Source organism: Hippocampus guttulatus, chromosome 11, assembly GCF_054856545.1.
Source record: "Hippocampus guttulatus isolate MCC_2025c chromosome 11, RoL_Hgut_1.0, whole genome shotgun sequence".
Classification (NCBI taxonomy): Eukaryota; Metazoa; Chordata; class Actinopteri; order Syngnathiformes; family Syngnathidae; genus Hippocampus; species Hippocampus guttulatus.
Genome location: NC_141271.1, coordinates 15,605,082 through 15,630,846, shown reverse-complemented (window position 1 = coordinate 15,630,846; position 25,765 = coordinate 15,605,082). Strand labels below are relative to the sequence as shown.

At 46.6% G+C, this 25,765-nt stretch overlaps 1 protein-coding gene across 2 annotated transcripts in view; it reads left to right on the top strand.

Annotated features, from left to right (window-relative positions):
• Positions 1-25,765, top strand: part of LOC147198314 (cyclic AMP receptor 4) — a 76,093-nt gene that overhangs the window by 5,589 nt on the left and 44,739 nt on the right. For both annotated transcript variants that reach the window (XM_086123642.1, XM_086123643.1), the window contains 6 exons: positions 449-505; positions 658-718; positions 6,287-6,374; positions 15,629-15,718; positions 16,151-16,189; positions 24,770-24,848. In XM_086123642.1, the coding sequence (XP_085979768.1) occupies positions 449-505; positions 658-718; positions 6,287-6,374; positions 15,629-15,718; positions 16,151-16,189; positions 24,770-24,848 (414 nt within the window). The remainder of the gene's footprint in view (positions 1-448; positions 506-657; positions 719-6,286; positions 6,375-15,628; positions 15,719-16,150; positions 16,190-24,769; positions 24,849-25,765) is intronic.

The following is a 25,765-nucleotide window of genomic DNA, read 5'->3' as shown; positions in this document are numbered from 1 at the left end:
TATTGATGAAAGAGCGTGCTTATTTGCGTGCCCGACTCTCCACTGGGCCCCCGCCAGCCGTGCGTGCGAAGCCTTCTTAAAGCTGTCGATTATTGTAATCACGCAACCAAATGATTTCAGCGTGCAGCCGAGTGGAAATGAGGAGACTCTCTTCCGACGTGGCTTGGAATGACCGAATATCCTGTTTTGCTTTTGTCTGCCATCATTTCCAGCGTCGCCCTTTTGTCCGCTGCCAAAAATTCTCGGCGACCGAAGCCCCTTTCTAACTCTGCCAGTTTGGTGTAACTATTTTGAGGGCCAGATGAGTCAAGCGGCTCCCCCGAGCAATTGTGTTGTAATTAGCTTCACTCTGATTGGTCTTTGGAAAGCGGTGTTGACGGTGCTTCTCATGAATGACGTGCACATGAGACTCATTTTGTCGTTTCTTTTCTTTTTTTTTTTGTCACAGAAGATGATTCTCAGCCTGACTGTCGCCGCCTTTTTTGACAGCCTAGCATATGTCATGGTCAGTTTCTCTTTTTCTAACACACACACACACACACACACACACACACACACACACACACACACACACACACACACACACACACAATTGTTTATGAGTCCCCTCTGTGTGCACACTTTATTATAATGTTTCCCCTCCCTCACTCTTTATAGGGTGAATCCCACCCCGAGGGATCTCTCTGTGACTTCCAGGCCTGGTGGCTAACATACTTTGGTAAGATAACACTCCAGGAGGCTGGTAGACTTTCATTTTGCCCCCCCCAGGAAGTAACAGAAATAGACAAATATTTAAGAGTCAGCGTGACGGCTGTCAAAATACGTAAATAAACGAACTTTACAATTTGTACTGGCGCATGTAGAATTCATAGCTGCCGCATACAGTAAGTGGAAAAAGAATTGAACCCCAAATAATCACAATGCGGGAAAACAATAATTGGCTGACGACTAGTCCAGGGTGGACACCGCCTCTCGTCATCTGGGATAGGCTCCAACTCACCTGTGGCACGAGTGCTGAGAAGCATTGTCGGAAGTGGATGGATGAAGAATCTAATCGAAATTCAAACTTTGATGAATTATTGTCGCCATATTGTACTGAGCAGCCAGGACAGAGATATATGAAGCGAATGGCTAACCGCGTGGGAAAATATAGTACACATTCAGTTTATTATTATTATTTTTAGCCATATTGTACTCATTTCTACGCTACTTCCCATGGTTAAAAAAAAAAAAAAAAAGGTCCATTTCTGGTTCTATTTTAACTCATTCACTCCCAAAGACGTTTTTAAACGTCTTTTCAGACTTGGTCCAGAATTGGCTGGTACTGAATGAGTTAATCATCTGGAAAGCACACGACAGATTACGTGCCGTCTGATATCTGATTGGATATCAATCTAACGTGCGCATACTTGTACTCGAAGCATTGCAGCCAAGTGAAATGACTGCTGGGAATCTCCATCGGTCCAGTTTGTAATTCATATTTTTTCACGGCACAAGCTTGTAAATGAGTGCTTCTGATCGTGTTGAGGCCAGCTCGAGACGGTTGCACGCCACTGCGCTAAAATGACATCATTGGCATTCAGGCTGGTGAGAACATACCGACTTTTACATAACAGGAGTTCCTTATGATCTGGAACGATCAAGCAGAGATCCTCTTCCTGTTTATCATGAGTGGATACGACTCAATTTACCGTGCCACGATAATAGTCAGTGAACAAAAGTAATGAGACACCCGCTAGTTACTCCCGCAGGCCTTGAAAAAACATACTTTCGGTCTCCATTGGTGTGCACGATTGGGAATTTCTACAGCGTCAACGTGACGCCACAGCAATGCTGGAAGTAGAAAGGGCCTTCCCCAAATTATACCCACACAGGGTTGGAAGCATAAAATGTCAATATAGTGTACTCCTCTCACTAATCACACTTTAAGCAAGTTGGGAAAAATTCCCCCCTGAACAAGCGGCTTGCCAGCACATGTGTTGTGTCTGGCAAGTCCGCGGGCATTTTGGTTTTATAATCCATTTGCCGACTTAGACTTCGAGAAGCGCAAACCTCAACTTGGCTCAGTCGAGCACGATCCGTGAAGCTGGTTATCAAATATGAAGAAAAAAAAAAACAAAGGGGAAAGGAAATCATGAGAAGTCAATTTGTTACAGGCTCACATTGTCCCATCTGATTTTTTTTTCTTTTCACAATTTAAGCATGTTTTCCCGGTGTCTGATTAAAATGTTTGTGAGTCACTTTTGTCAAACTACACGTGAGATCAAAAATGATAGCATAGTCTATGTATACACACGATTTGTTTGTCTTTTGCCTCAATGAGCTCATTTTGAAAAGGTGGCCCTTTCTCATGCAAGTGAGTGACTCTTTGCATTGCCCCATATGCAAGTCCCATCCGCTGTTACCATGACAACCGTAGGCGGAGCCTGGGCTTTGCAATTCGGTCAGACTTGTGGGAGCAGCGCGTGGCAAAAAGCCAGCGCCTGTAAAGACGCTCGAGGAGGCAGAAGTTCAAACACTCCGCTGTGTGTATGTGGCGCACCGACGCATCATCACACGTCAACACAAATACGCATCGACAATTTCAAAATACGCGCTGCTTATCGGAAGCGAACGCTGTTCGATGACCCGAATCTGTTCATCTGACAAAACTCAGCGCAGCGCTGCTTACCTTTTGGCAACCTGCGGCGGCTGCGGATGATCCGACACGATAGTGCCGTTGTGCGATGAGTCAGAGGGTTGGACTCGAGCCGTCACCGGAAAGCGTCTCCAACGGAAGTTCAGAATTCCTTGCGCACGCAGACACATTTTCGGAAATGTTCAGATCACACAAAATTGACTTGGTTGTGTCATTTGACCCTTGATGGAAGGGCAGGCACTTTGGAGACATATTTAAAGGCACTTGATGTAAAGTTTCAACTGTGTCTCATTTGAGCTGATCCAATTGTTTGAAATCTTTACTAGCATCGTTTTTTGTTAAATTGTGAAGAGATGTTATGGACACCCTTTGGAAATTCTCTTCTGTGGTTCTGCCATTCGTTAGCCATAATGCTTCCAGGGACGTGCTAATTGATTAGCAGGTAAAATAAATTTGACACATATTACCCGGAGCAGTCAAACGCATTCCTCTGTCGTAGAAGTTGCATGTCCTGTTTTACGGTTCTCATCACTGCTATCTTGCTGTGGCCGCATCACAAAAAAAAAAAGCCCCCCGCCCCTCCCTCCACAACAATTTGGTTGTACTTTCAATTGCTCACTTGGAGCTGCCACCGTATTAAAAAAAAAAAAAAAAATCAGTTTCTTTCCCCACACTAGTGGTGCATTACGTCCTGACGTTCTCAAGCTTAAAAGGAGCACATATGTGCTCTACATTTGCATAGCGAGCCTATAAAGCAGCCATTAGGGCGGCCATGCGGCACTCGACTATTCAGCAGTTTTCACACACCCTCGCCAGGAATGCCACGCTGATGGGGATGGTGTAACACATGGGAGTGAACAGTATGCGCTCCTTTATGGAGAGATCATTTTCCTCCAATCACTGAAGCAGACACCCCGGGCTGTGCCGAATCATACCATCCACACAAAAAAAATAAAATATTGAAGCGCGACAAAAATGTAACATGCCGATATCATGTGAGTCTTCTAAACATTGGAGGCTACTGAGGGTGGGACAAAATATCGATATGATGATGCGGTGTTATCACAGGGGTACTCTGGCGGGCTATTTGTGACCCCCCCCGAACTCTTCCGGCTCTTTCCCAAGATCTGATGACACGAGCCGTTCTCAAAGTTGTCGTCCGGTTGTCTGCCATGCTTCACCTCACACAACTCAGCGAGCCGTCAGCCGTCTCATTCATTGTGTGACATTGGCAGCTCGGTGGGTGACACCTGAATTGAAAACGTTTATCGCTGCACCGGCATTCCGATTGCGTTCTTCGGGAACCGATTTCAAATGCATTGTTTTGTTTTTAAACACGAAAGCTGGCCATTTCGGTGGCAATTATACGGCCACTTTAGCCCCCGCCGATTAGCATTCGGATTCTTAGTTAGGGCTCGGTGCTAATACGCCTCTTCGACGCCGCTCTTTTTTTTATTGCTCTCACAGGCAAACACACACACCGAGGCGGCCGCGGCGTAATGGGCAGTGAGTTAGTGCTGCGGGGTTGCAGCGTGTCAGCTCGCTTTATCACAAGCATCCTCACGCTGGGGACAAACGGCTGTACATAAACCTGAACAGGCACTTTGTTCTGTGTGGCGTCGAGCCTGGTGGGAGCTGCGCGGCGTAGCGCCGCTTTTAAATTCACACCAATAAAATGTGATGAAATGTGTTGGGAGACGGGACAGGTGCACATTAAAACAGGTGAGGGGAACCTTTTTCGTATCAGGGGCTATTTCAGTTTTCATAAAGTCGTGCGAGGGCCATACTAAATTTCTGGAAAAAAAAAAGATTTATGTATTACGAGTATTTGTGGGTTAAATGTTTGTTTGGCTTTTTCATAACATTGCTCTCTGGTTTTTACGACTTCCACCAGGCATGAAAATATGACGTTTTTCCTCTTTAAACAAACTCAAAAACACACCGTAGTTTGCTTGCAATTGTCCCTGGGGATTTTTTTTTCAAGCATCAGACACAACCCCCCAGGATTAACTAGCGAGTGAATTGGAAAAGTCAGTAAGCAGTTAAAACAACAAAAAAAATTGTAATTTCCATTTTTAGGAAAACATACTCCTCCGAGGGTACCAATGCGATCTTGACCAAATACGAGGCAGTTTTGTTCTGACAGCGGCGACATAAACGGGATTTATGCGCAAGTCAAAACCTGCTGTGGTCAATCACTAACCTTCACTCACGTCGTTGTCAAGCCATGATTACCGTAAATATATATTTTTTAATGAAAATCCCTTCCTCGGCATGCATATTAAACCATATATAAACTCGTTAAATGCCAGCGACTTTCACTGGAGCAACCCCCTCAATCCCAGCGTTTTACTGGATTTTGACTGATCTTGCAAGGCCCACAGAATATTTGGTTCTAATGCTATATAAACATGGAGCCTACCAAAATAAAGTTTGGAGTTTTTGTTCCTATCTTTTTCCATTCTTCAGCAATCGGCATTACAAAATGGCTAAGTTTCATGAAAATGGCGATTCCTGGGCAAAAAACGGAGAAAAAGAGCTTTTTGTAAAAGCATGCATTTCAAGCACGTGAGGCACCACTGCCACCCACTGGTCACTTTTTTACATGATTTACAATGCAAACAGTTTATTCTCATTCACAGATTGCATCAGACCATCCTCCTCTCTGATGCAAAAAAAAAAAGACTTAGACGTACAAGTACGTCCTTGGTAGGTAGGGCCTAATTTTAAAAAGACGTACAAGTACGTCTTGTGTAATGAAAGAGTTAGAGTGAGGATAAGCTCATACAGAAAAGGAGTGGATAGAAAACACCAAGTACGTCGCTAATGACGCATTCTTATGCCGCTGCTCAAATTTGATCGCTGCGCACAGTTTGTAACCTCGTAACATCGCATCTAGTGAATGTCATAAACTGAGGACCTCCCAATTTATCGGCCAGTTGTTTGTGGCTCACGGGCCAAAGGTTGCCCACCCCTGAATGAAACGCGTTCCAGTAGCCTAAAATGCATTTCGCTTGTCCCAGAGACGGTGATTAATTGCGAAAGATGACAGAGACAGCCGGGCCGGCCTACTTTCCTAGTCGCCGCATGCTGCTCCCGCTTCGTTCTTGTGCGCGAGGTTGTGTTGTGTGAAAGCCAGTAAGCTGAGCATGCAGCCCCGGGAATTCATCATTGTGACGAGCAGCCTTGCCTGTCCTGTCAAGAAAACCACACACGCACACACAAGAACACACCCAAACAACAACAACAACAAAAAAAAAAAAACCTGCAAGGCTGCAAACCGAAATACAACAAAAGACGCGAGCGCTTTGTTTCACGGTCTCCTTTTTGTGTCGGCCTCGATCCAACCACCATGTTGGAATCCCACCATAGTCTCTCTGCAACCCCTCCCGCCCTTCCCCCACCTTCCCGCGCACCCACGCCGCCGTTATCTCGCTTCGCTTTTTCATAGTTCATCATTATCTCTCTCCGAGCTCCCCCCCTCTCATACATCACCATAAGCCACTGGTTTCCCTCATATTACCGCAGAATGGGCTTCCATTCATCAAAAAATGTCACATATACATGTGAGTGTTTGTGTGGGTGTGCGTGCGAGGTTGGGAGCTGTGTTGCATTTCTGACCTCGTTGTTTTATTTCCCACTCTGCAGACTGGAGTGCCTTGGCCTGGGTTTGCCTCATCACGCTCAACCTGTACTTTAACCTGATCAGGGAGATGAGCACGACTTCATATGAAATGTGAGTTAAGGGTCGCATTGTCCTGCCGTGCCTCTGCGGCCACTTTTTGGGAGTGATAAATGTTTTGATGATTGTTTGTTAGATGGTGAGCAGGAATCTGCCAAACCGATCCCCCCCCCCCCGCCCCCGCCACACACAAAAATGCATATCGATGAATTTATCCTCAATTTTTGCTGTTTGAGTTGGAGGGAATCCTTTCCACCCCCCCAAACCCCCGCTTCAGATTTCTAATGGTAGAGCCCCGTCCGCCTAATCCGAAAGCTTTACATCAGCCCTAAGCCGCTTTCACACTGGCTTCCCCGTAAATTGGCGTAACGGTAGAGCCGGGATTTATTCTCCTTTCCCTTTCAGACTGAGCTGACCTGTGGAAGGAGGTACATATGGATTTTGTCGAAAACAGGCCTGTTAATAAAAAATCAAGTGTGCTGTGACTTTTTCCACTACTTTTACGTCTAAGGACAGCAAGCATAATTTGTGGGTTGACTCCCCCCCCCCCCCCCCCCCAATCATGCCTTTATTGAAAAACATAGCCAGTGTGGAAGGTGTGAGTAACCTGCAACCAAATGTGGGCACTGAAGAACTAACAAAATACAGATGGTAGTCGTTGATTTTTTTCCACTTTTGTTGAATTAATTAGCCATTGTTGAAACCATTGCAGCTCGGCGGACTCGACTTAAGTTGAGCATGTTTATCTCACATTCAAGATGTTCTAGGTTTGATTCTTGACTTTCGCTTTCCACTGTGAGGTTTGCGTGGTGTTCTCGTGCTTGTGTGGGTTTTCGGTGGTTACTTTGGCTTCCTCACGCATTCCACGCACATGCACGTTAAGGTCATCGAAGACTCGATATTGTCCATGAGTGTGGATATGAGTGTGAATGGTTGTTTTCTTTCCATGCGGCCCTGTGATTGAATGACGACTAATTCAGGGGATCGCCTCGCCAACCGCCCAAATATCCGGCTCACCCTCTACCACAATGAGGACTTTTATTTTATTTTTTTTGTGTGTGGCTTCAAAATAAAAGCCATTCATTTTCGCGAATCAAAGCACGTGCTGCTTTACAATACAATACATGCTGATTTATATAGCGCTTTCACAACAGCGGCAGCTGTAACAAAGCGCTTAACAAAACAGTTAACATCAAGTAAAATAATAAACACAACACATAACATAATACACGGACAGTCGTGCAGTCCTAACCACTTTTCCGTCACACGCTTTGCTTTGTGCAGACACGGCCGGCCAAACAAACACAAAGAAACAAACAAACGCAAATATGGCACGCCACCAGCTTTTACATTTTTGCGCGATGATTTTTCTCCATTTGATGTGAGGTTGGGGTTTAGTTGAGACTTGTTGGTCTCCATTGAAAGTGCTCTATAAATACAGTTGACTTGACTTGACTCCATCTTGCATTGCAATTTCAAGATTACATGATAAAGTCCGTTCATCACCGTCTATTACCTTGTGTATATCTATGTAAATATAGATATATCTATATCGATGGTATCTAATTGTAGTTGCCAGTTCGACCTTGGAGGAGCAATGCGCTCCACCGGCTGTTACTATTTTCCCGTTCAGGCCGGAATCGCCACATTGCTTTTTCTCCGCCTCACAGCTCCGTACAGAGACGCGAAGTGGGGCTGCCGATGTAAGAGCGGCGCCGGCACTGATGTCTGTGTAATTGGGACAGCCTTGAACGGCGTAGCAGCTCATTAAAAACGCTGATGCGAAGGCGCTATTCAAATTCACCCGCTGGGGCGCCATATTGCTGGCGTTGATAAGTTCCGCATAAACAAGCGAGGCGGAATAGCGGTCGGACTCGCTTTTCGGGCGCGAAAGAACAGACTTATGTGTCTTATTTCGCGATGGCCGCTTCCCCAGGAGTGCGCGTGCGCGTGCGCTTGCGTGTGTGTGTGTGTGTGTGTGTGTGTGTGTGTGTGTGTGTGTTCGCTCTGCCAAAGCATGTGTTTCCCCGCAGCGCCCTGACAGCCATCTCCCCTCCGCCACCTCCCCCCCCCTCCCTGCATCCCCCCCCCCTCCTTTTCCGTTCCAGCCAGCCGCCACTCTAATTGAAAAGGGAGTGAGTGTCAGCCGCTAAGTGCGAGCTTGTGTGGCTGCCGATGTGCGCACACATCTTCACGCTTTGTGGCTCAGCGTCCCTGTCGCTCAAACTCCCCTGAGCGCTTTCCGCGGAGCAAGTGTGAATTTATTTGCGCCTGTGTGCGCGCGCGCGTTGGACGTTTTAAAAAAAAAAAAGATAAATAAATAAAATGAATGCGCACCGTGGGTGGAAGAACAAGCAGCTTTAACAAATTAGCAGCCACTCTGTTCGCCCAGCCAAGTCGATTGTTCTTGCCGCTATTCTGTAGATGTGCTTAGGTGTGCACACTTGTCTTACACTCCTGTGTTTGTGTGCGTGGGAGGGGGGAACGGGGGGGGGGGCGTTGGGTTGGGCCCCGCCAGCCCTCCCCTTGGGAGTTTCCCTGCATTGATTAGCAATAAGCCGGAGGATATAATGGCGGTATAACTCAGAAAGAGACGGTTTTATGAGCGCAGGGATGATGCCTGCTTGGGGGTCCGGAATGGGCTCGCTACCGATCCTAATCAAGAGCCCCTTTCGCACCGCCTGTAATTGCTGGCATTTTTGCCGTTCTTTTCCCTGTTGCAGTTCGGTATTAATGAGAGGTTGCATAATAGCATCGATATCCTGTAGATTAAAAAAAAAAAAACACCCCCCAGCAGAAAAGTCTTCTTTTTAGGCTGTGGGTACGCTCATTTTGTTGGAAGAGTTTCTGAAAGTGGATTTTGCCGCTTTTCATGTGCAAACGTCACCGACGCAGGTTCCGTGATGCCGGTATCGGGATGGAAATGTTTACGCTTGACATTCCCCTCGCCGGTAATGTTTTGTTGCATGCAGTTTTCACCGTCCGTCACATCAGACGCAAGTAATTTACCTGATAGCATCTGATGTGAAAGTTCGCACAATCACTTGCTTTTGTATAAAAGGCACAGACGGATAAATGCCAGAGCTTCTATTAAGGCTGTGATGGGCTAATTGTGATGGGTCTCGCTGTGACGGAGGCTTCAGCTTGTAAATGTCAAGACCCTAATTCATTCACGTGGAATTGGTGGGGGGGGGGCAATGTTGACCTGGCAATTTCTTCCTACTGAGACAGTGTCATACCCAAAACAGGCATTCTACAACGTATTTTATGTTGTTCTTGCCTCGTGCAGCAATATCCCACTTTGCTGTGTTCTGTATGAAAGGTACCAGCAAAATACAGTCAATGCCAGATCTGTCATGCAAATAAAGACATTGCTGGATCTTTGAGTGACTCCACATCTCCCGCCCGACTGTGTTGAAAGCAATCGTCGCCGTTCGTCACCCCAGACAGTGGCAATTACGTCATCCGATTGTCAGATTGCGGTGCGCCGTGTTGCCGTTTTGAAAGCTCGCGCGTATAGTTGCAGCAGAATCCTGCTTCACAGCATGTAAAAAGCAGCGCCAGATCAATGCCAGAGTTGAAGCTGTGATGTGTTAATTTGATACAGAACGGGGAGGGGAACAAAGTCAATAATGCAATTTTTGGTTTCTGCAAAAAAAGAGCCGTGCCACCACATTGTGTATGGCATGGCACACGTGTAAGGATTATCCAAATCTTGGAATAGTTTTCTCTGTGACAGACCACACACATAAAAAAAAATGTTTCGGTTGTATTGTGTGTGTGTGTGTGAGATGTGCTTCAATAATCTCAGCGCGCAGCACCACACACGTTAAGATCCTGTCCCGCCATCGATTTCAAAACTAAGTCCTCAGAGGCAGAAATCTCACGTGATCGCAGGTGAGATTTCTAAAACGAAGAAGTAACAGAAAACCGGCTAAGTGCCGATGTTACAGGATTGTTTTTCGAAAGAGGATGAGAAACGAGAGAATGGGGAAAAATGGAGTAACCATCAAGGACTTGCGATGGAAAATACTTTTTGCCGGCTTTGGAATGCATTTTTACTAAACAAAAAAAAAAAAAAAAAAGAGAGAAATTTGTTTGGACATAGTTATATTCACCGCCGCGTCCTTGTTCATCAGTCAGGGAGCTTCCTTGATCGGCCACTGTCCGATCACGTCACAGTCCGCCGAATCGAATGACCCAAGAGTGCGCCGCTTTCCCCATGAATGTGAAGCAACACAGGAAAAAACAAAATGGCTTCAAGCGACAATGTGAAGCTGACAATGTGTCGCGCCTCAGTTCTGGCTTTCATACTTCCGCCAATGGTGGCTAATTCGAAGGATGACTCCCAACCAGCTTTGATAGTAGAAGAAGGGACTATTGTCAGGGTGTTAAACTTCACATTCGTTACACACCGGCAGTTACGCCTCCGACACTATCTCGGAAGCCAGCGAAGTTGCCGCTTGAATTTTTTGGGGGGGCTTTAATAGACACTCTGAAAATAGGGTGTAGTCAGGGTGTTAAAGCTTCACACCCCTCTACGCTGAAGGCAGTGTCCTGCCTTTGTTACGCCTCCGATACTCCCTCCAGCGGTGGCAAATTTGCGGGTCGCCACAGTTAAAAGGTTGAAAATTCCTGGCTTTAATAGTCTGAGATGGACTATAGACGGGGTGTTAGACTTCACACCCAGTACACGCAGGCCGCATCCCCCTCTGTTACATTTCTGATCCTACATCAGAAGGTGGCAAATTTTCAGGTTGGCTCCAACCTTCCCATTAAGGTGAAAAATCCCGGGCTTTAATAGACAGTCTAGAAGTGGCTAGTGTCAGAGTGTTGAACTTCACGCTCCTTATACACAGGGAATAATAGTACACCGCTGATGCGACCTCAACCAACGCAGAAAATGTACGGGTCGACTCCAAACCCCATTCCATGTCAACAACACTGGAAAAAGGTGGAAAATGTACATCTTTAAGGCGCCGTTGTTCTTAAATGGGCTGGTGTTAGGGGAGTTCTACCTCTGAAAACTGGCAAATTTACGTGCCAGCTCTGACCCCCTCTTCCGGGGCGTATGTTATTTATACAGAACGCGACGTTTGGAAAATTCACGGCTTTTCCAGCCAGTGTAAAATGGGCTAAGGACGAAAGTGGAGAGGCAGGCGGGGGAGGATGCGCCTTTTGTTTTTGTGCGCGCGGCGAAGAAGAATGGAAAAAAATAGAATGGCGCTCCGCTAATCGGCTCGTGTGTTAGCGGCAAGCGTCGAGGGGCTTTTCGTGAATTGACTGCACATACGTAAGCTGTGTGTGTTTAGTCGGGCGGGGATGTGCCTTTGCACGCATGCACAATTACCCTTCAGCCCCCCCAAACTCAAACTCTCCGCTCCTCGCAACCCCCCCCCCCCCCCCCCCCCCCCACCACCACCACCGCTTTCTCTCTCCCACATGCACACTGATGGCTCATTGTGATGGTTTATGAATGAACAAATTGCCAGAGGAGTGGGGGAGCCGAGGCGGGATGAGCCAAGACTGATTGAAGTGCGTGCAAGAGAGCGAGATAGGGAAGGAGGGAGGGACAGAGAGAGTGAGAGGGGGGGGGGGGCAGAAAGAGAGAGAGAGAGAGCGTGCGCATGTATGCTAATGTGCGTTTGAAGGGCGGATTCAGGCGGAGGGCAGAGAGATGTCAGCAGGGGGAGGTGGAGGGCGCCGGGCGGGTGGAGCACGTGGAAGGGGGGCTAAAAATGGGGGGGGGGGTTCTCGTCAATCCGCGCGCGCGCGTGTGTGTGTGTGTGTGTGTGTGTGTGGCGCCGTGCGGCCGTGCGGCCGTGCGCGCAGGTGTGTGCGTAACACGGAACGCGTCGTGGCCCTGCTGTGCCTCATTAAGCCCATGTTGCGCCGCGCTCTGGACCTCGTCAGCTCCCTCTCGCCGTGCTGCGAGCGAGCGTGCGCGCGTGCGCGTGTGTGTGTGCGCGCGCCGCAGCCGGTGTGTCTGCGAGCTCTCGACATTGATTTCCTGACAAGGCGCCCTCCCTCCCGTCTCCCTTCCCTCGCCTCCCCCCTCCCTCCTCCGGCAGGCTTTACACCAGGGAACGGCAGCGCTGATTTCACCATTTGTATCTCTCCTCCTGCTGGCGAGCGCCTTTTCAGCGTATTTCCTCGTCCTTTTCCCCGTCGGATTTAAAGTATTTTGTCCGCCGCTTACATTTTTTTTTTTTTTTTGTGAGCAAAACATAGAGTACTTGGAATGTGTTCAAATGATTTTGTTATTTCCCAAGTTCGCCACTAGGTAGCGCAACGTTGCTAATTGTGTTTCGCTCGCTTTTTCTTCCTCTCCCGTGTTCCCAGCTGCATCGCAGTTTTTGTGCAACATATCTAACAAGGTTGCCTAAGTTTACGAGCTGAATTCATTTCGTGACCAAGCTCATAATACAATTTATTAGGATATCGAATCATTTTTCCTCATTGAAACGAATTGAAACGCGATTAATCCGTTCCAGGCCCTAAAAAAAACACAGCTGTATTTTTTTTTCATGTGAAATGTTTTTAATGATTAAGAACAGCGCTGCATTGTACAAAATACATTTCGAAAGCAAAATTGAATCTAGTAACAGAGAATGTCAAGAGATAAATGGTTTTCTGAAGTGTACTTAAGCTCAAAGTCTCCCAGACACACTCCTGGTACTAAAAAAGTGCTGCCGAGCATTAAAAAAAAAAAAAAAAACTACTATGCCACATCTTTTTATGACCGCAGTTTTCTCAAGAGTGACCTCCCAAAACATGCTCTGTGTAGTTTGGCAACGGGCAAATGGAGCAGCCCTGATACTGTACGTACAGTTTATTCATATATGATAACTATTAATAACATCACAGGAGACACAGTAATATGCTCTCTGCGCCTCCACTAATTCAAACAAGGCGTTCTGATTAATACGTTTGTGGAAAATTAGTTAAGCAGCCAAATCCACCCGTTTTTTTTTTTTTTAGCCAATCTCAGGGGACGGCCACTATGCCACCTTCCGTCAACTCAAAATGACATCTTCAGTTGCTCAGGGCTCGGCTAACGATCATTCACGACTCGCCTGTTTTCTGAAGCTGAGCCCTGATTGGTTGTTACCTGAGTAACCGTGTTGTCATTTTCCGTCGTCTTTGTGGAAAAAGCGGCAATTGACCATGCGGTCCTAGTTTCTGTAAACTTTCACCAAAAGCGAGCGGCAACAAAAACAAAGCGCTTGTTAGAAAGCCGTCATTGTTGTTTCCGCTCTCTTTTGTCCGATTTTTTTTAGCTTTCTCTCATGCTCCCTCGCTGGATCCCAATCTGTGTGTCCCTCTCCCACACTCACCGCCCGGTTCTATTTAAACCACCAGCCGGCACTTTTTTTTTTTTTTTTGTACGCCATCGCCTCCCACATATTCACACCGGTGTCCATCAGACGGCTGCAGAGGCGGGAAACGCAGCGAAATGGAAAATGTGTGTGTGTGTGTGTGTGTGTGTGAGCGCGTTGATTGGGAAAAGCGCAAGCACACACACACAGCGAATCGGATTGAGTGTATGTCAGCCCTGTCGCATCTGCTCGATTGACCACGCTCGGAAGATGTCAGGGTAGGACTTCCACTCTATTGACCGGCTGATGCTGTTCGCTATATAAAGTATTGATGGATAAGCCCAAAAGACACGCAATCTTCACAATCCAACACACGCGCATATGGCGATAATTTTTTTTTTCCCTTTAATAGCAGTCAACGATTTTTTTTTCACCCCCTAAGCAGTTTTAGCCTTTTCAGCTATCTTCAAGTGTTTCCATGAAGTTAAGCTGATTAATGCACGGAATAAGAAAAATAGAGTCGATTCTTTCCTCGCCGTGCCTTGCCGAGATTCTTCCCTCATCATTTACCCAGCTGAGCGCTCAGATTTAATTATGCGCAACACCTGCTAAGGGAGACCGGAATTCCTCTTTGTGGTTCTGGTGCAGACCTCCCATCGTAGAAATCAACCTGTGGGGGTAATTATAGTTGATATTACCTTGTTCGGATGCTTGCACGCGCAAGCAAGAAGGAGTGAACTCAGGAAGAGAATACCGGTAGTTAATTAACTAGTGCACTTAGCACAATGCAGGCGGACGCTTTAGCTTTAGAAGGGCTCATTTTTTGCTGGAGATTCGTTGTCAAATGTTTCCGTAATCTTCGTCATCATCAAAACAGAATGAAAGCATGATGTCATGAACAGAATTAATGATGCTCAGTTTTCTGGGAATTGTTTCCATATTTTGCGGCATTCTTCTTTAAAAAAAACAAAAACAAAAACAAAACAATAAAAGCCATAACTACATAGCAGAGTCACCTTTAACGTTGAACTTGAAAATTTGTGACAACTGTCCTACCTAATTTCGCAAAATAAACAGCAATGAAAACAGAACATTTATGAGTAGATGTAATGAGCTGAGCATAGGAGAAGTTTGTAATATTTTTGTGTCAACCTGTTTAAAAAATTGCAGTGAAAATAGAATTTAATAAGCGTATTGGCAGGGCGATCCGGTGGTTAGCGCGTCGACCTCACAGTTCAGAGGTGTAGGGTTCGATTCCGCCTCCGGCCTCCCTGTGTGGAGTTTGCATGTTTCCCCCCCTGTGCCTGCGTGGGTTTTCTCCGGGTACTCCGGTTTTCCTCCCACATTCCAAAAACACGCATGACAGGCTGATTGAACACTCTAAATTGTCTGTCGTGTGAGTGTGAGCGCGGATGGTTGTTCGTTTGTGTTTGCCTTGCGACTTGCTGGCAATTGGTTCAGGGTGTCCCCCGCCTACTGCCGGAAGACGGCTGGGATAGGTTTCAGCACCCCCCGCGACCCTCATGAGGATAAAGTGGATCGGAAAATCAATGAATGAATCGTAATGGCAATCATTTTCCTGGAAACTGGTTCAGAATTTTTACCCCACTCCTTCTTGGATGCAGGCAATAAAAACCTAATTATCAGAAATAATTTCATTGTATTGGAAATTATTTTTGAAATTTTTCCAAAATCAAAATAGCGAAACCGCGATAAAAACATAACCTCTTAAGTTGAAGTATTGCTGCGATTTTTAAAATGTTTTTATTTTAATCTGACAACAAACTTATCTGATCCTCCTCACAACAAAACATCCATGATAAGAAAATGAAAACTTAATTCAAGGATGAGATGATGCTCAGCTGTGTAGAAATTGGTTTGGAAAATGTCACCGATAAACTTCCTTGACGTCATAAATAATGTTTCCCAGCTGATCTTTCAGTCAGAAACGGGCGTCTTGATTTTGGTGTTTTGTTTTTTTCTAATCAGGTTCTACCATCTCATTGCGTGGGGGGTTCCTCTGGTCATGTCATCCTTGCCGCTGCTCAAAGGTTACTACGGCCCAGCAGGAGCCTGGTGGTGAGTCGCAACCGTCGTAGCGTCGGCGCCTTTGTTTTGTTGGCAAGCAGCTTTGGCCTCCTTCCAGCTCCCGGCGGGCTCCTTTTTTCCCTCATAAGACCCAGCCTTGTAAAAACGGGGCAATTATCAGCTCATCTTTAAACATTTGGAAACGCCTGCTCCTTCGGCGAGCAGGAGCGGCATCATTGTTTGTTTGGAGAGTCGTTAAGGGGCTGAGGGAAAAAGACGACGCGGGGCCTGAGGAGAGCCGGTTGCGGAATGAAAATTGGGACGGAGCCTTAATCTCCAGGCTCGGCGCTCTCTTTTTCCACTCTTGGCTTATTAATAGCTACAGCTGCGCAGCGTCTCACCCTCCGCAGTACGCAGTCACAAGCCTCCCTTCCGCTCTCCTTCTCCTCCGTAACCCCGCTCTCTCCTTCTCTCTTCCTCCAGCTGGATCACAGACGATCACGTAGACTGGAGATTTGGGATGTAAGTAGATCCTTTCAGCCCCGCCATCAAAGCCTGCTGTAGGGGTGGAGGGTCTCGGGGGGGGGGGAAACGTGAAGACTTGCGGATCGAGGGGAGCCTGCGGGTTATTTTTTTTCCCTCCCCTCAGCATGAGGCTAAAAGTGTTTTTTTAATTTTCAATTTTGGTTGCGCTTTTTTTTTTCACCCCCTTTCCTGTTCCACTGCTACATTCCATATTAGCACGGAAGTGGAAATTCACTGTCTAGCATATCCAGCTTCACCCATACGCAAGCTAGCTGTCAAACGGTTTGAAGATTTAGGGACCTCTTTACCATGGAAACATTTAATGCGTCGTACTAAAATCAACCACCGTGGTTTAGGATTCTGGGACCCTGTCAAGTGGAAATGCTCAATTGAACTGAAACGTATTATTTGGCTTCACTTCACACCGGCAAACCATAGCATACTACAACAAAAAAACAGAATGGGAACATAAGTATACACCGTAATTCATTAGATTATCGCAATTCGAGAATCACATTTTATTTATTTTTTGACGAGGTGAGGACCCAATGGCGTTGTACATTTCATTATTATCTTGCATTTTCCCGAAATTACTTTCTTCAGGCTTCTGATTGGGTAAAGTGGCTTGACTGTTTTGAGTTTGACAGCCTGCAAGCGCGACAAGTTGAGTCTTTCCAGTTTAATATTTGGCAGTCCGAGATGCACTTCTCAGTCCTTAATTGAAGGCAGTGAGAACAGTAAAACATTCCAAGACAATGAGCACACTCACTGCAGGAGCTGCTGTCGGCCACATCTTAAGCCCAGACATTCACACGCAGGCCTGCTGACTTGACACGCGATCTCAACAGGCCCCGCCTCTTAAAGGCACATCTAACACACAGAACACTACAATGTGTCCTGTATTTCCTGTAGATGTATTCGCAATATTTTGGCGTGTTAATATGTTCACAACGTGTTTAAAACCGTCTTGTAGTGAGTTTAATTATGTTCAAAGCAATATGGGTGGTGTGAAATGATCAAAAAATATTGCAAGTAGTATCGTATTGGCCCGAATATAAGACGGTGTTTTTTGCATTGAAAAAGTGGGGGTCGTCATATATTCAGGGACTAGACATTATACCCATTCACGACGCTAGATGGCGCCAGATATCATTGAAGTGAATGTTGAACTTGACTCCCCAGGCCAAAGCGAACCGCTGTCACGAAGAATAAAAATAAAAATAGCAGTAGCACGAAGAAGAAAAATAAAAATAGCGGTAGCACGAAGAAGAAAAATAAAAAAATAGGGCAAGAAAGAAAGAAGAGATAACAGAAAATAGAGAAACATAGCGAGAATCTGGAGAAAAGTGGGTCGAAGATCGGCCAGGTTAACCGGCAGCTGAGGACAAGTTATAATGTAAACTTCAAAATGCTTGTTTTCTCAAATATATTGTTATAATCATTTGTTTCAGATGTACTGTAATTATTTTCTGTATAAAAATTAATTTGATGTTCAAAAAGTCTTTTTTCAAACTTGAGTCTTGAAAAAGAAGGGGTCGTCTTATAATCAGGGCCGTCTTATATTCGGGCCAATACGCTAGTGGAGCGTATCCACCGTGATAAGCAGGGGTTTCTTATCCTTTTTGTCTTTCCGGGGATAACTTTCTTTTGGCTTGCGATTGTGTGAATTGGTATGGGAGCATATGGGGGGGGGGAATCCTGCGGGTTTTGCCCATCGCTGCGATTGACTGAAAAGTGTAACGCCTTCCCACTCCCCGTGTCAAATCAGGGGAGTCGCTGCTTGTGTATTTAACGCTCGCGACGGGCTATGAAGGATTATTCCTGTTTTGACGCTTTCTGCAGCTGGCCCTAAGTCTGCGAGTACGCCGCCAATCAACCACCAACTCTTAAGCACACTCGCGCGCCCGCACACACACACACACACGCACACACACACACACGCGCGCACACACACACACAACAGCGCTTCGCTACGAGGCAAGGTAATTGCGTTGCTGCTCGCGGCATCAGCAGGGAATCAATCTTTCTAAACAAATAAGCACACACAAGGCAGGCGCGCACACACACACACACAGACAACATGCTATCAGCTGTGCTAAACGAGCCTGTGTCTCTTTTATCAGCGCTCCTCTGCTCCCCGGCTCTTTCTAGTTTTCCTCGCTGTTGTGGCCCAGGGGGACGAGCCGCTCAGAGGATCAGGGAATCATCATTAGCTCTAATTACATCAAACCAGATGAGAGATTAGAGGCCAAGGCAGCGCCCGTCAAGGAGGAAGCGCAGGCGTTAAAACACGCGCGCTGCTGCTGGCAGCCGGGCGAAAGGTTGCCGCATTAAAGGTGAAAATTAGAAAGATGGAAGGCGCGAGAGGGAGAACACGAGCATAACTCAGCGGGAGAGGGAGGGAAAAGGGAGGGCGGGAGTTTGGCGGCGGCGGCGGCGTAGCGGGAATGGAGATGAGCCTAAGAGAAATGGATGGCCTCTCGTCTCTGGCCACGCCGCGCCGTGTGTCTTCATCAGCACTCATCCGCGCACGCCGACGCGACAGGCTACGCTCGGCGGGAGCGAGGCGCAGAGGACGGGGCCTCATGAGACGGAGGTGCTGAATTTCAAGGGTTTGAGTCAGCGCGCCGGAGTTGTGCTGAGTCAGCGCTCCCGTGTCCCCCGTTGGTGGCGTGTCGTTGACCCTTGCGACACAAATGGATGGTAATGACCACAGGGGGGGGGGGGTAGCGATTGTAGTTATCGGACCTATTGACATGAAACATTCATGGGTCCTGGAATTTTAAGTATGATGACACGCGTGATAAATGGATGCTTTTTGGCATTCTCAGAACCAGACCGCAAATTCTTCTATCCACCGTCATTGTGACTTCTGCGGGGTTTTTTTCAACTGAGCCCCGTTCTGCAAAGGAGTTTGGTCGATGGAAGCGCTCACCCAAAAACATGCAAATAACTGATTTGAAGTGCTCTTCGAACGACGGTTAAGCGGAGCCAGACAGCATACAAGGCCCACTCCATTATTATATCGGCACAGTTGACATCTCTCGTCGATGACATAAGAGGAATCCTCAAGCAACTAAACAGCGGCTCGTGTTAGCATGTAGTGCGATTCTACTTTTTTTCAGGCTTTTGTTCCGGGAAAAGCTTTCTTCAGGCTTCTGATTGTCTGAAATAATTTTAGTGTTCGAGATTACAGCACCATCTGTTGCTTTTGGTATGCGTTTGACAACCCAAACGTGCTAAAAAAAAAATAAAATTGAGTTCGGATTTTATACTTTGCACGCCGGAATAGGAACACCCAGAAATACGTACCATAGCGAAATGAAACGAACCCTACTGCTTAGCGGTAACAAGTCTCAACGTCTTATTTGAAATAAGACGGTGAGTGATGATGGAACTGTGATTTGATTCTTGAATATTGTTCGCAGGCAGCACTGTACGGCTCGACTTTTCATTTTCATCATTGTGCAAATGACTGTCTGTGGGGATCTCATTCGCCAAAATGGCTTTACGGTTAGATCGTCAGGCGTCGAGCAGCCTGTGTGTGACGGTTCGGGTTTCATATTTTGGAATGCTTCACAACGCAAGCACTGAAATGTGCATTGTACCGAATTGAAACTGCACTGCTTGGTGGTAGAAGGGTTAAGACCACCCGTCTTGTAAAACAGTGGGTTGGGACAGAAGGGACCGTTTTAATTCTTCTTTCCCGGGAATGTTAGCATTTAGCTCTGTGCCGTTTTACCTCCAACAACCGCATTCTACCTTTTCCGTAAACGCCTTTCAAGCATCTGACCGGCTATATTGGTTCTCTGATTAGCAATTTAAAGCCCCGTCTACGACTTTGGCGCCGTGCTTCATAGCCTCGAGTGTGGACGGAGATCTTTTTAAAACACAGTTCGCGCGGAGAAAAATGTATTTAAAAAAAAAAATGCACTTGTACGTGTGGTCCGACTGAGACGCACCGTTGGGAGTCCGCGTGCTCATTTGTTTTTCTTTTTGTCCCGGTGCCTTATGCAAGTTGGCTGAACAGGTAAATTGTGATCTCTGGCGGTGCCGCGGGTCAAAGTTGAGTCGCCGCAGTCGAGCGCTAACCAGGAACGACGGGTCCCTGCTGCACTCTCATCTTCCGCTGAGCGCCTCCATTAAGGCTCCTTTCATCCGCGCCGCGTCCTTCACTTCAGAGGGAGGATGGAAGGGATTGGGGGGGGGGCAGGGGGGTTGAAACGGTAGGCTGAGGCGGAGGGATTCAATCTGCGCGTGTGCCTCTGAAGATCTTCCCCTAAGTTTCCATCCTTTCTCTCTTTCGCTCCCCCCCCACCCCCGCCCCGCCCCGTCTTCCTCTCGCTCTCCACCACTTGCTCGCCGCAGTCCTACCCGCCAGCTCGCCTCTGCCGTTATCCGTCTTTTTTTAGGCATTCATCTTGCGTCAGCCCCTTTACGCCGCGCTTGCTCTATTTTTAATCACCCTGCGCCGCTTTCTAATTTCTCTTCTTTCTGTTCCCGACCTACTATCCTCTTGTCGCCCCGGTCTCCCACCCCCCTCTACCATCTTCACCTTTATTCCTGTCCTCATCTTTGTCACCCCACCCCCCACCCACTCGGAATCTCCCCCCCCCCCACCCCCCTGCTTCTATTTGCCCCTCTCCTTCTTTTCCTTCCCGTCTCGCTCCGGCTCTGGGTAGCGCACAGCTGTAGAGCAGGGCTCTAATGGCAGATCATTATCATGCTAATTAGAGCACTTTGTAGCTGCCGACCGTCATTCCCCCCCCCCCCCCCAACCCACCCCCCACCTCCCCTTGCTCGCTATCGTTAAAAATGCCACCCCCTCCCATTCCGCTCCCCCCCGCCATCCGCCCTCCCCGGCCCTCCGTCGTTAATGGGACGCGCGCTGCCGTAATTGGACGCTGTTTATTCCGGAGAGCGGGTTATTAAATCACATGAGGTGACGCTCACCTAGGTCCCCTAACACCCCCCCCCGCCCCCCCCCCCTCCCTTGAAATGCTTTCATCATTGTCCCATGCCATTATTGAACCCGCGTACGCGCGGGCGCGCGCACACGCACGCGTTTTCAAAGAGGCTCCTCTTTGTTTATTGATGTTTCCTAGCAGACTTGAGGGAACGCATATAAAAACAGCGTGGCTTCTCCGCAGCGCGTATCCCGCTGCGAAAATAGCGCCGCCGACCATCCCGGATTCCCGACGCCAATGAAAAGTTTTGTTTGAATTATTTTATTTTATTTTTTTGAATGCCAAGGGGAGGAAGGCGATACTTACCTTTTGTAGATGTTGCTTTAAATGCCATTTTCAGTTTTATTCAAACAGCGGAATTTCAAAGTCAATCGCACCTAAAATTGACCAGTTTCCAATTCGAGTTCAATGAACGAGAAAAACCTGCCATGAATGTACCAAATCAAACCTTCATTCGCGTTTCTCACTAGGCCTCAGATCAGCGAGCATGAACATGTTTTTGGGTTTATTCCGAAAGGCGCCTTGGATGATGCCCCGTAATGTTAGAATGTCATGAGAGACCTCTGCATACCTCACGAGACCTTCCCAAAGCATTTCATGTTCATGTTTTTGCCACGGACAACCCTTTGACCTTGTGGTTAGGACATCCGTCTCACAATTCTGAGTTTGGGGGTTCAAATCCAGGTTGCGCCCTCCCAGTGTGGAGTTTGTCTCCCCGTGCTTGTGTGGGTTCTCTCCAGACACACTTTTTTTTCTTTTTTTCCCTGTAATTGGAGACAAGACTCGGGTGTAGTTTACCTTTCACCTAAAGTCGATAGGGAATAGGCTCTAGCTTACCGTGACTCTGAACAGCATAAGTGGAAGGCTATGAAAAAGGAATGGATGACGGATGACGTTTGAAGCATGAAGATGCGACACAGAAGTCTGGCATTGAAAATGGAATCTTACCAAGGAGGCAAATCTGCTACTAACACGCTAACAATGCCTTTAAGCGGATATATTTTTGCAGCTCAAAACATGCTATGTGTAGGCCTAAGAAAAAGGCTTTTGCAGATATGACTGAAAGGTGTTTTGTTTTTACGTTAAAAAGTGCTAAACTTCTTTTTACACTTACACAATCAGTAAGAATGTGAAAACATTAAAGAGAAAATCAGCCATGTGCGAATGTTTTGTGTTGGACCCTGGGTCTGATTTCTTTCCAATTGCAAAAATTCTTTCCAAACGAGAGGTTGGTGAGCGTCCTTCAACAATTTGTCTTCAGAGGTTCCACTGCATGAAACTCAAAACATCTCCAAATGTATCCTAAGCTTTTACATTGATTGTGTAATTCGTTAACCTACTGAAAATGTTTGCCGCTAAGCTTTGTTTAGCTCAGGCCGGATGTTCACACTGCCTTGGGTAAGCGTGTATTATTATTTTTTTGGGTAGCCCACTTGTGCAGAACAGACGAGCGGCATCCGCGAACCTGCCTATCAAAGCAAGACAAAGGCCCCGTTTTGTGATTACAGGGAGAGGTTGAAACACCTCCGAGCTTACATCACCTCCCGAGAGGTTGCATAACACAAAGCTGCCATTCCAACAAAGCCATCACCACCCCGCCACCCTCCCCTCGCCTCGCTTCTCCCACCTGCCTCACTTTCTTTCATCCGGTCAGAAATATCTGACTTTTTTTTTTTTCGCTGCACAGCACCCCCCCCCCCCCCCCTTGATTGTCAGCGCTTCATCTCACAGGAACGCCGTGCATTTCCGGCGACTTTTGTCTCTCTGCGGCCTGCGTTTTGCCTCACTGAAAGACAACCTTGGCGACCTTAATTAACTCATTCAGTACCAGCCAATTCTAGACCAAGTCTGAGAAGACGTTTAAAAACGTCTTTGGGAGTGAATGAGTTAACCAGCCAGGGTGGCCTATATGCATGAAGGTTATAAAAGCGTTGCGAGTGGTCAGTCAGAAGAAGAGCTTTGCAGGGTTCCCACGAGTGCTTGAAAGTCTTCGAAATGCTTCGTTTCTGATGATACGTTTTCGCATTTGAAAAGTGCTTTGAATTTTCTGTCCTAAAGTTTCATTTAGAAGACATTGGAACAAATAGCTGTCTGAGCGAATTCATCGTAAGCTAGCGAGGTGGAGAAATTAAATCAAACTCACTGCTTACAAAAGGTTAGGGATGTTCGGCTTTAGGGTGACATTTCAGAATGAACCTAAAATGCACTATAATATGTGCAGGTGAACTTTTAAATGCACATCCAACTGCTTTTTGTGTGAGTGTGTGACTGTGTGTGTGTTATAATACTGTTTTGCTTGACTAAATAGCAACATTCACAGCAGGTATTTGATCAATAACTGGATCAAAATAATGAATTGGCGCGCAATGAGTAAGTTTGCGTCGCAGCGTAAGAACATGTCGTGTGGCGCAATAAGGCACGTTCCGTTACCGCTGCACTTACTATTAGATGAATGAATGTGGAGTCTTACCTAATGATGGGAAAATGAAGCTTCAAGATGCTTCATGAATCAAAGTATTTTTTGACTGAAAGCACACTGACCTTCCATTTCTTGAACCTTGTCTTAAAAAACAGTTCCATCCCGAGGACTAAAAAAAATATATACCAACTGGTTCATGGCACATCTTCGAAGCTTTTCCCATCACGAGTCTTACCTCATGTGGTAAAGGAGTTCCCTACTCAGATGATTGTTTGGCGACGTCAACATGTGTTCGCTTCCACAATATTGTGTGAGTCCATGTTGAAATACGTATTTGTTCCATGAAGAATTAAAGTCTCGAGTCTTACTGCATATTGTCAACGCGCACAAATAAAGATGATGTCACCACGATTAACATCCCACTAGACTTTTGACTTGCAGTGCCTCCGCAGTGTTGTGTGCATTGTACGCAAGTACATGTTTTAAGCAGCTATGCGACTTGTCTTGTCACCCAGTCTGCCTAATTTTATTGCGATTTCTCCATCATGGTACAGATATTTAATTTCTTCTAAATTGTCAATCTTTATCCAAGTGCAAATATTTTTCATTCATATCTGTACTATAACACAACTTTTTGCAGTCTTTTGCCACTCCCAAAAAATGCCTACTTAACTCATTCACTCCAAAAGACGTTTTTAAACGTCTTTTCAGACTTGGTCCAGAATTGGCTGGTACTGAATGGGTTAATAGATAAGTGGTCATTTTGACTCAAAACATTGACCATGTTTCGAAATGAATTTGGGCTAAAAGTCTCTGTGAAGAATGAAATGTTCATTTGTTTTGCCCAAAAATGCGAGTTACCTCAGACATGCAGAGCTAAGAACAATCTTGAAGTGTTTAATTTGACTTTGGAAGAGGCGCTGGGACACAGTGAACCGCGATGAACGATTGGAGGATGGAAAAGCACAGACCAAGCAAGCATTTTTCGTGAGCTTATTTCCAATACGTGACCGTATGGTTATTGTGGATGACAGCAAGGGTGGGGAACCGGCAAGGGGCTATTTGTCCTCAAGAGGGCCATTTGATGAAAAATAAAAAAATCGGATGCAATGATCCAACAAATATTGTGGGTTAAAGGTGTTCAGATATGCTCTCATGTTTTTTTTTCTTCTCTCTGACGTCACATTGCAGATGGTACGTGCCTCTCTTCACGCTCATCCTGCTGATGATCTGCTGCTACGCCAGGATCATCTGTGTGGCCAATCACAGGGTGAGTGTGTGCGGTTATTAGGCCGCATCGGTATGCTTTGTGACCTTTTGAAGATGCGTCAAATCGGCGGTGAAGATGAGACCGCGTGGATGGAAGCATGTCTGACTGAACAGAGGCGAACGCGTGTGCTCTTGCCGGGTCGAAATCCGGAAGTGCGTCTATAAATAACTGACATTTTGGATAATTTGCCTTTGTTGCCTCCTCCAACAGGTTTGTCTGACCTGCCCGGAGGCTTTCAAAACCCGACTCTGTCTAAGCTTGTAGCCTTCGCCGAACTTGGCAATGAACCTTTCCCCACAGTCTTATTTTTAAATTCCATTTTCATTTCATGACCTTGTTTTTTTTTTTTTTTTTTTTTCGCGCTTCCATCCAAGCTTGAATGGAAATGAGCCAATTTTTGCATTTCTTTTTAGTCTTAATGGGATGGTCAGATCGTAGGCGAGCTGAGCTTTTCATCTGCAACACGTTTCCGTACATCGTCAATGCAGTTTGCGCGGTTGTGTGCTGGGCAGTGCGGATAAAGCGTTTGCAGTGAAAATTTTGCTCCTTCGCCCATTTCGTCGTGGTTTGCTGATGTGAACTTTTTACGGCGTCGCCGACAGGCAATCGGTGTCGAGAATGTGCGCGATACGTCACACGCAGCGGCTCTACAAGCACAGAGAAACAGCCACTGGAAATTACTACATGCTAACTCTTTACACCAATCCATTTTTTTGATCCGCTTACCCTCACAAGGGTCGCGGGGGGTGCTGGAGCCTATCCCAGCCGTCTTCGGGCAGTAGGCGGGGGACACCCTGAACCGGTTGCCAGCCAATCGCAGGGCACACACAGACGAACAACCATCCACGCTCACACTCCCACCTCGGGACAATTTAGAGTGTTCAATCAGTCTGCCATGCATTTTTTTGGAATGTGGG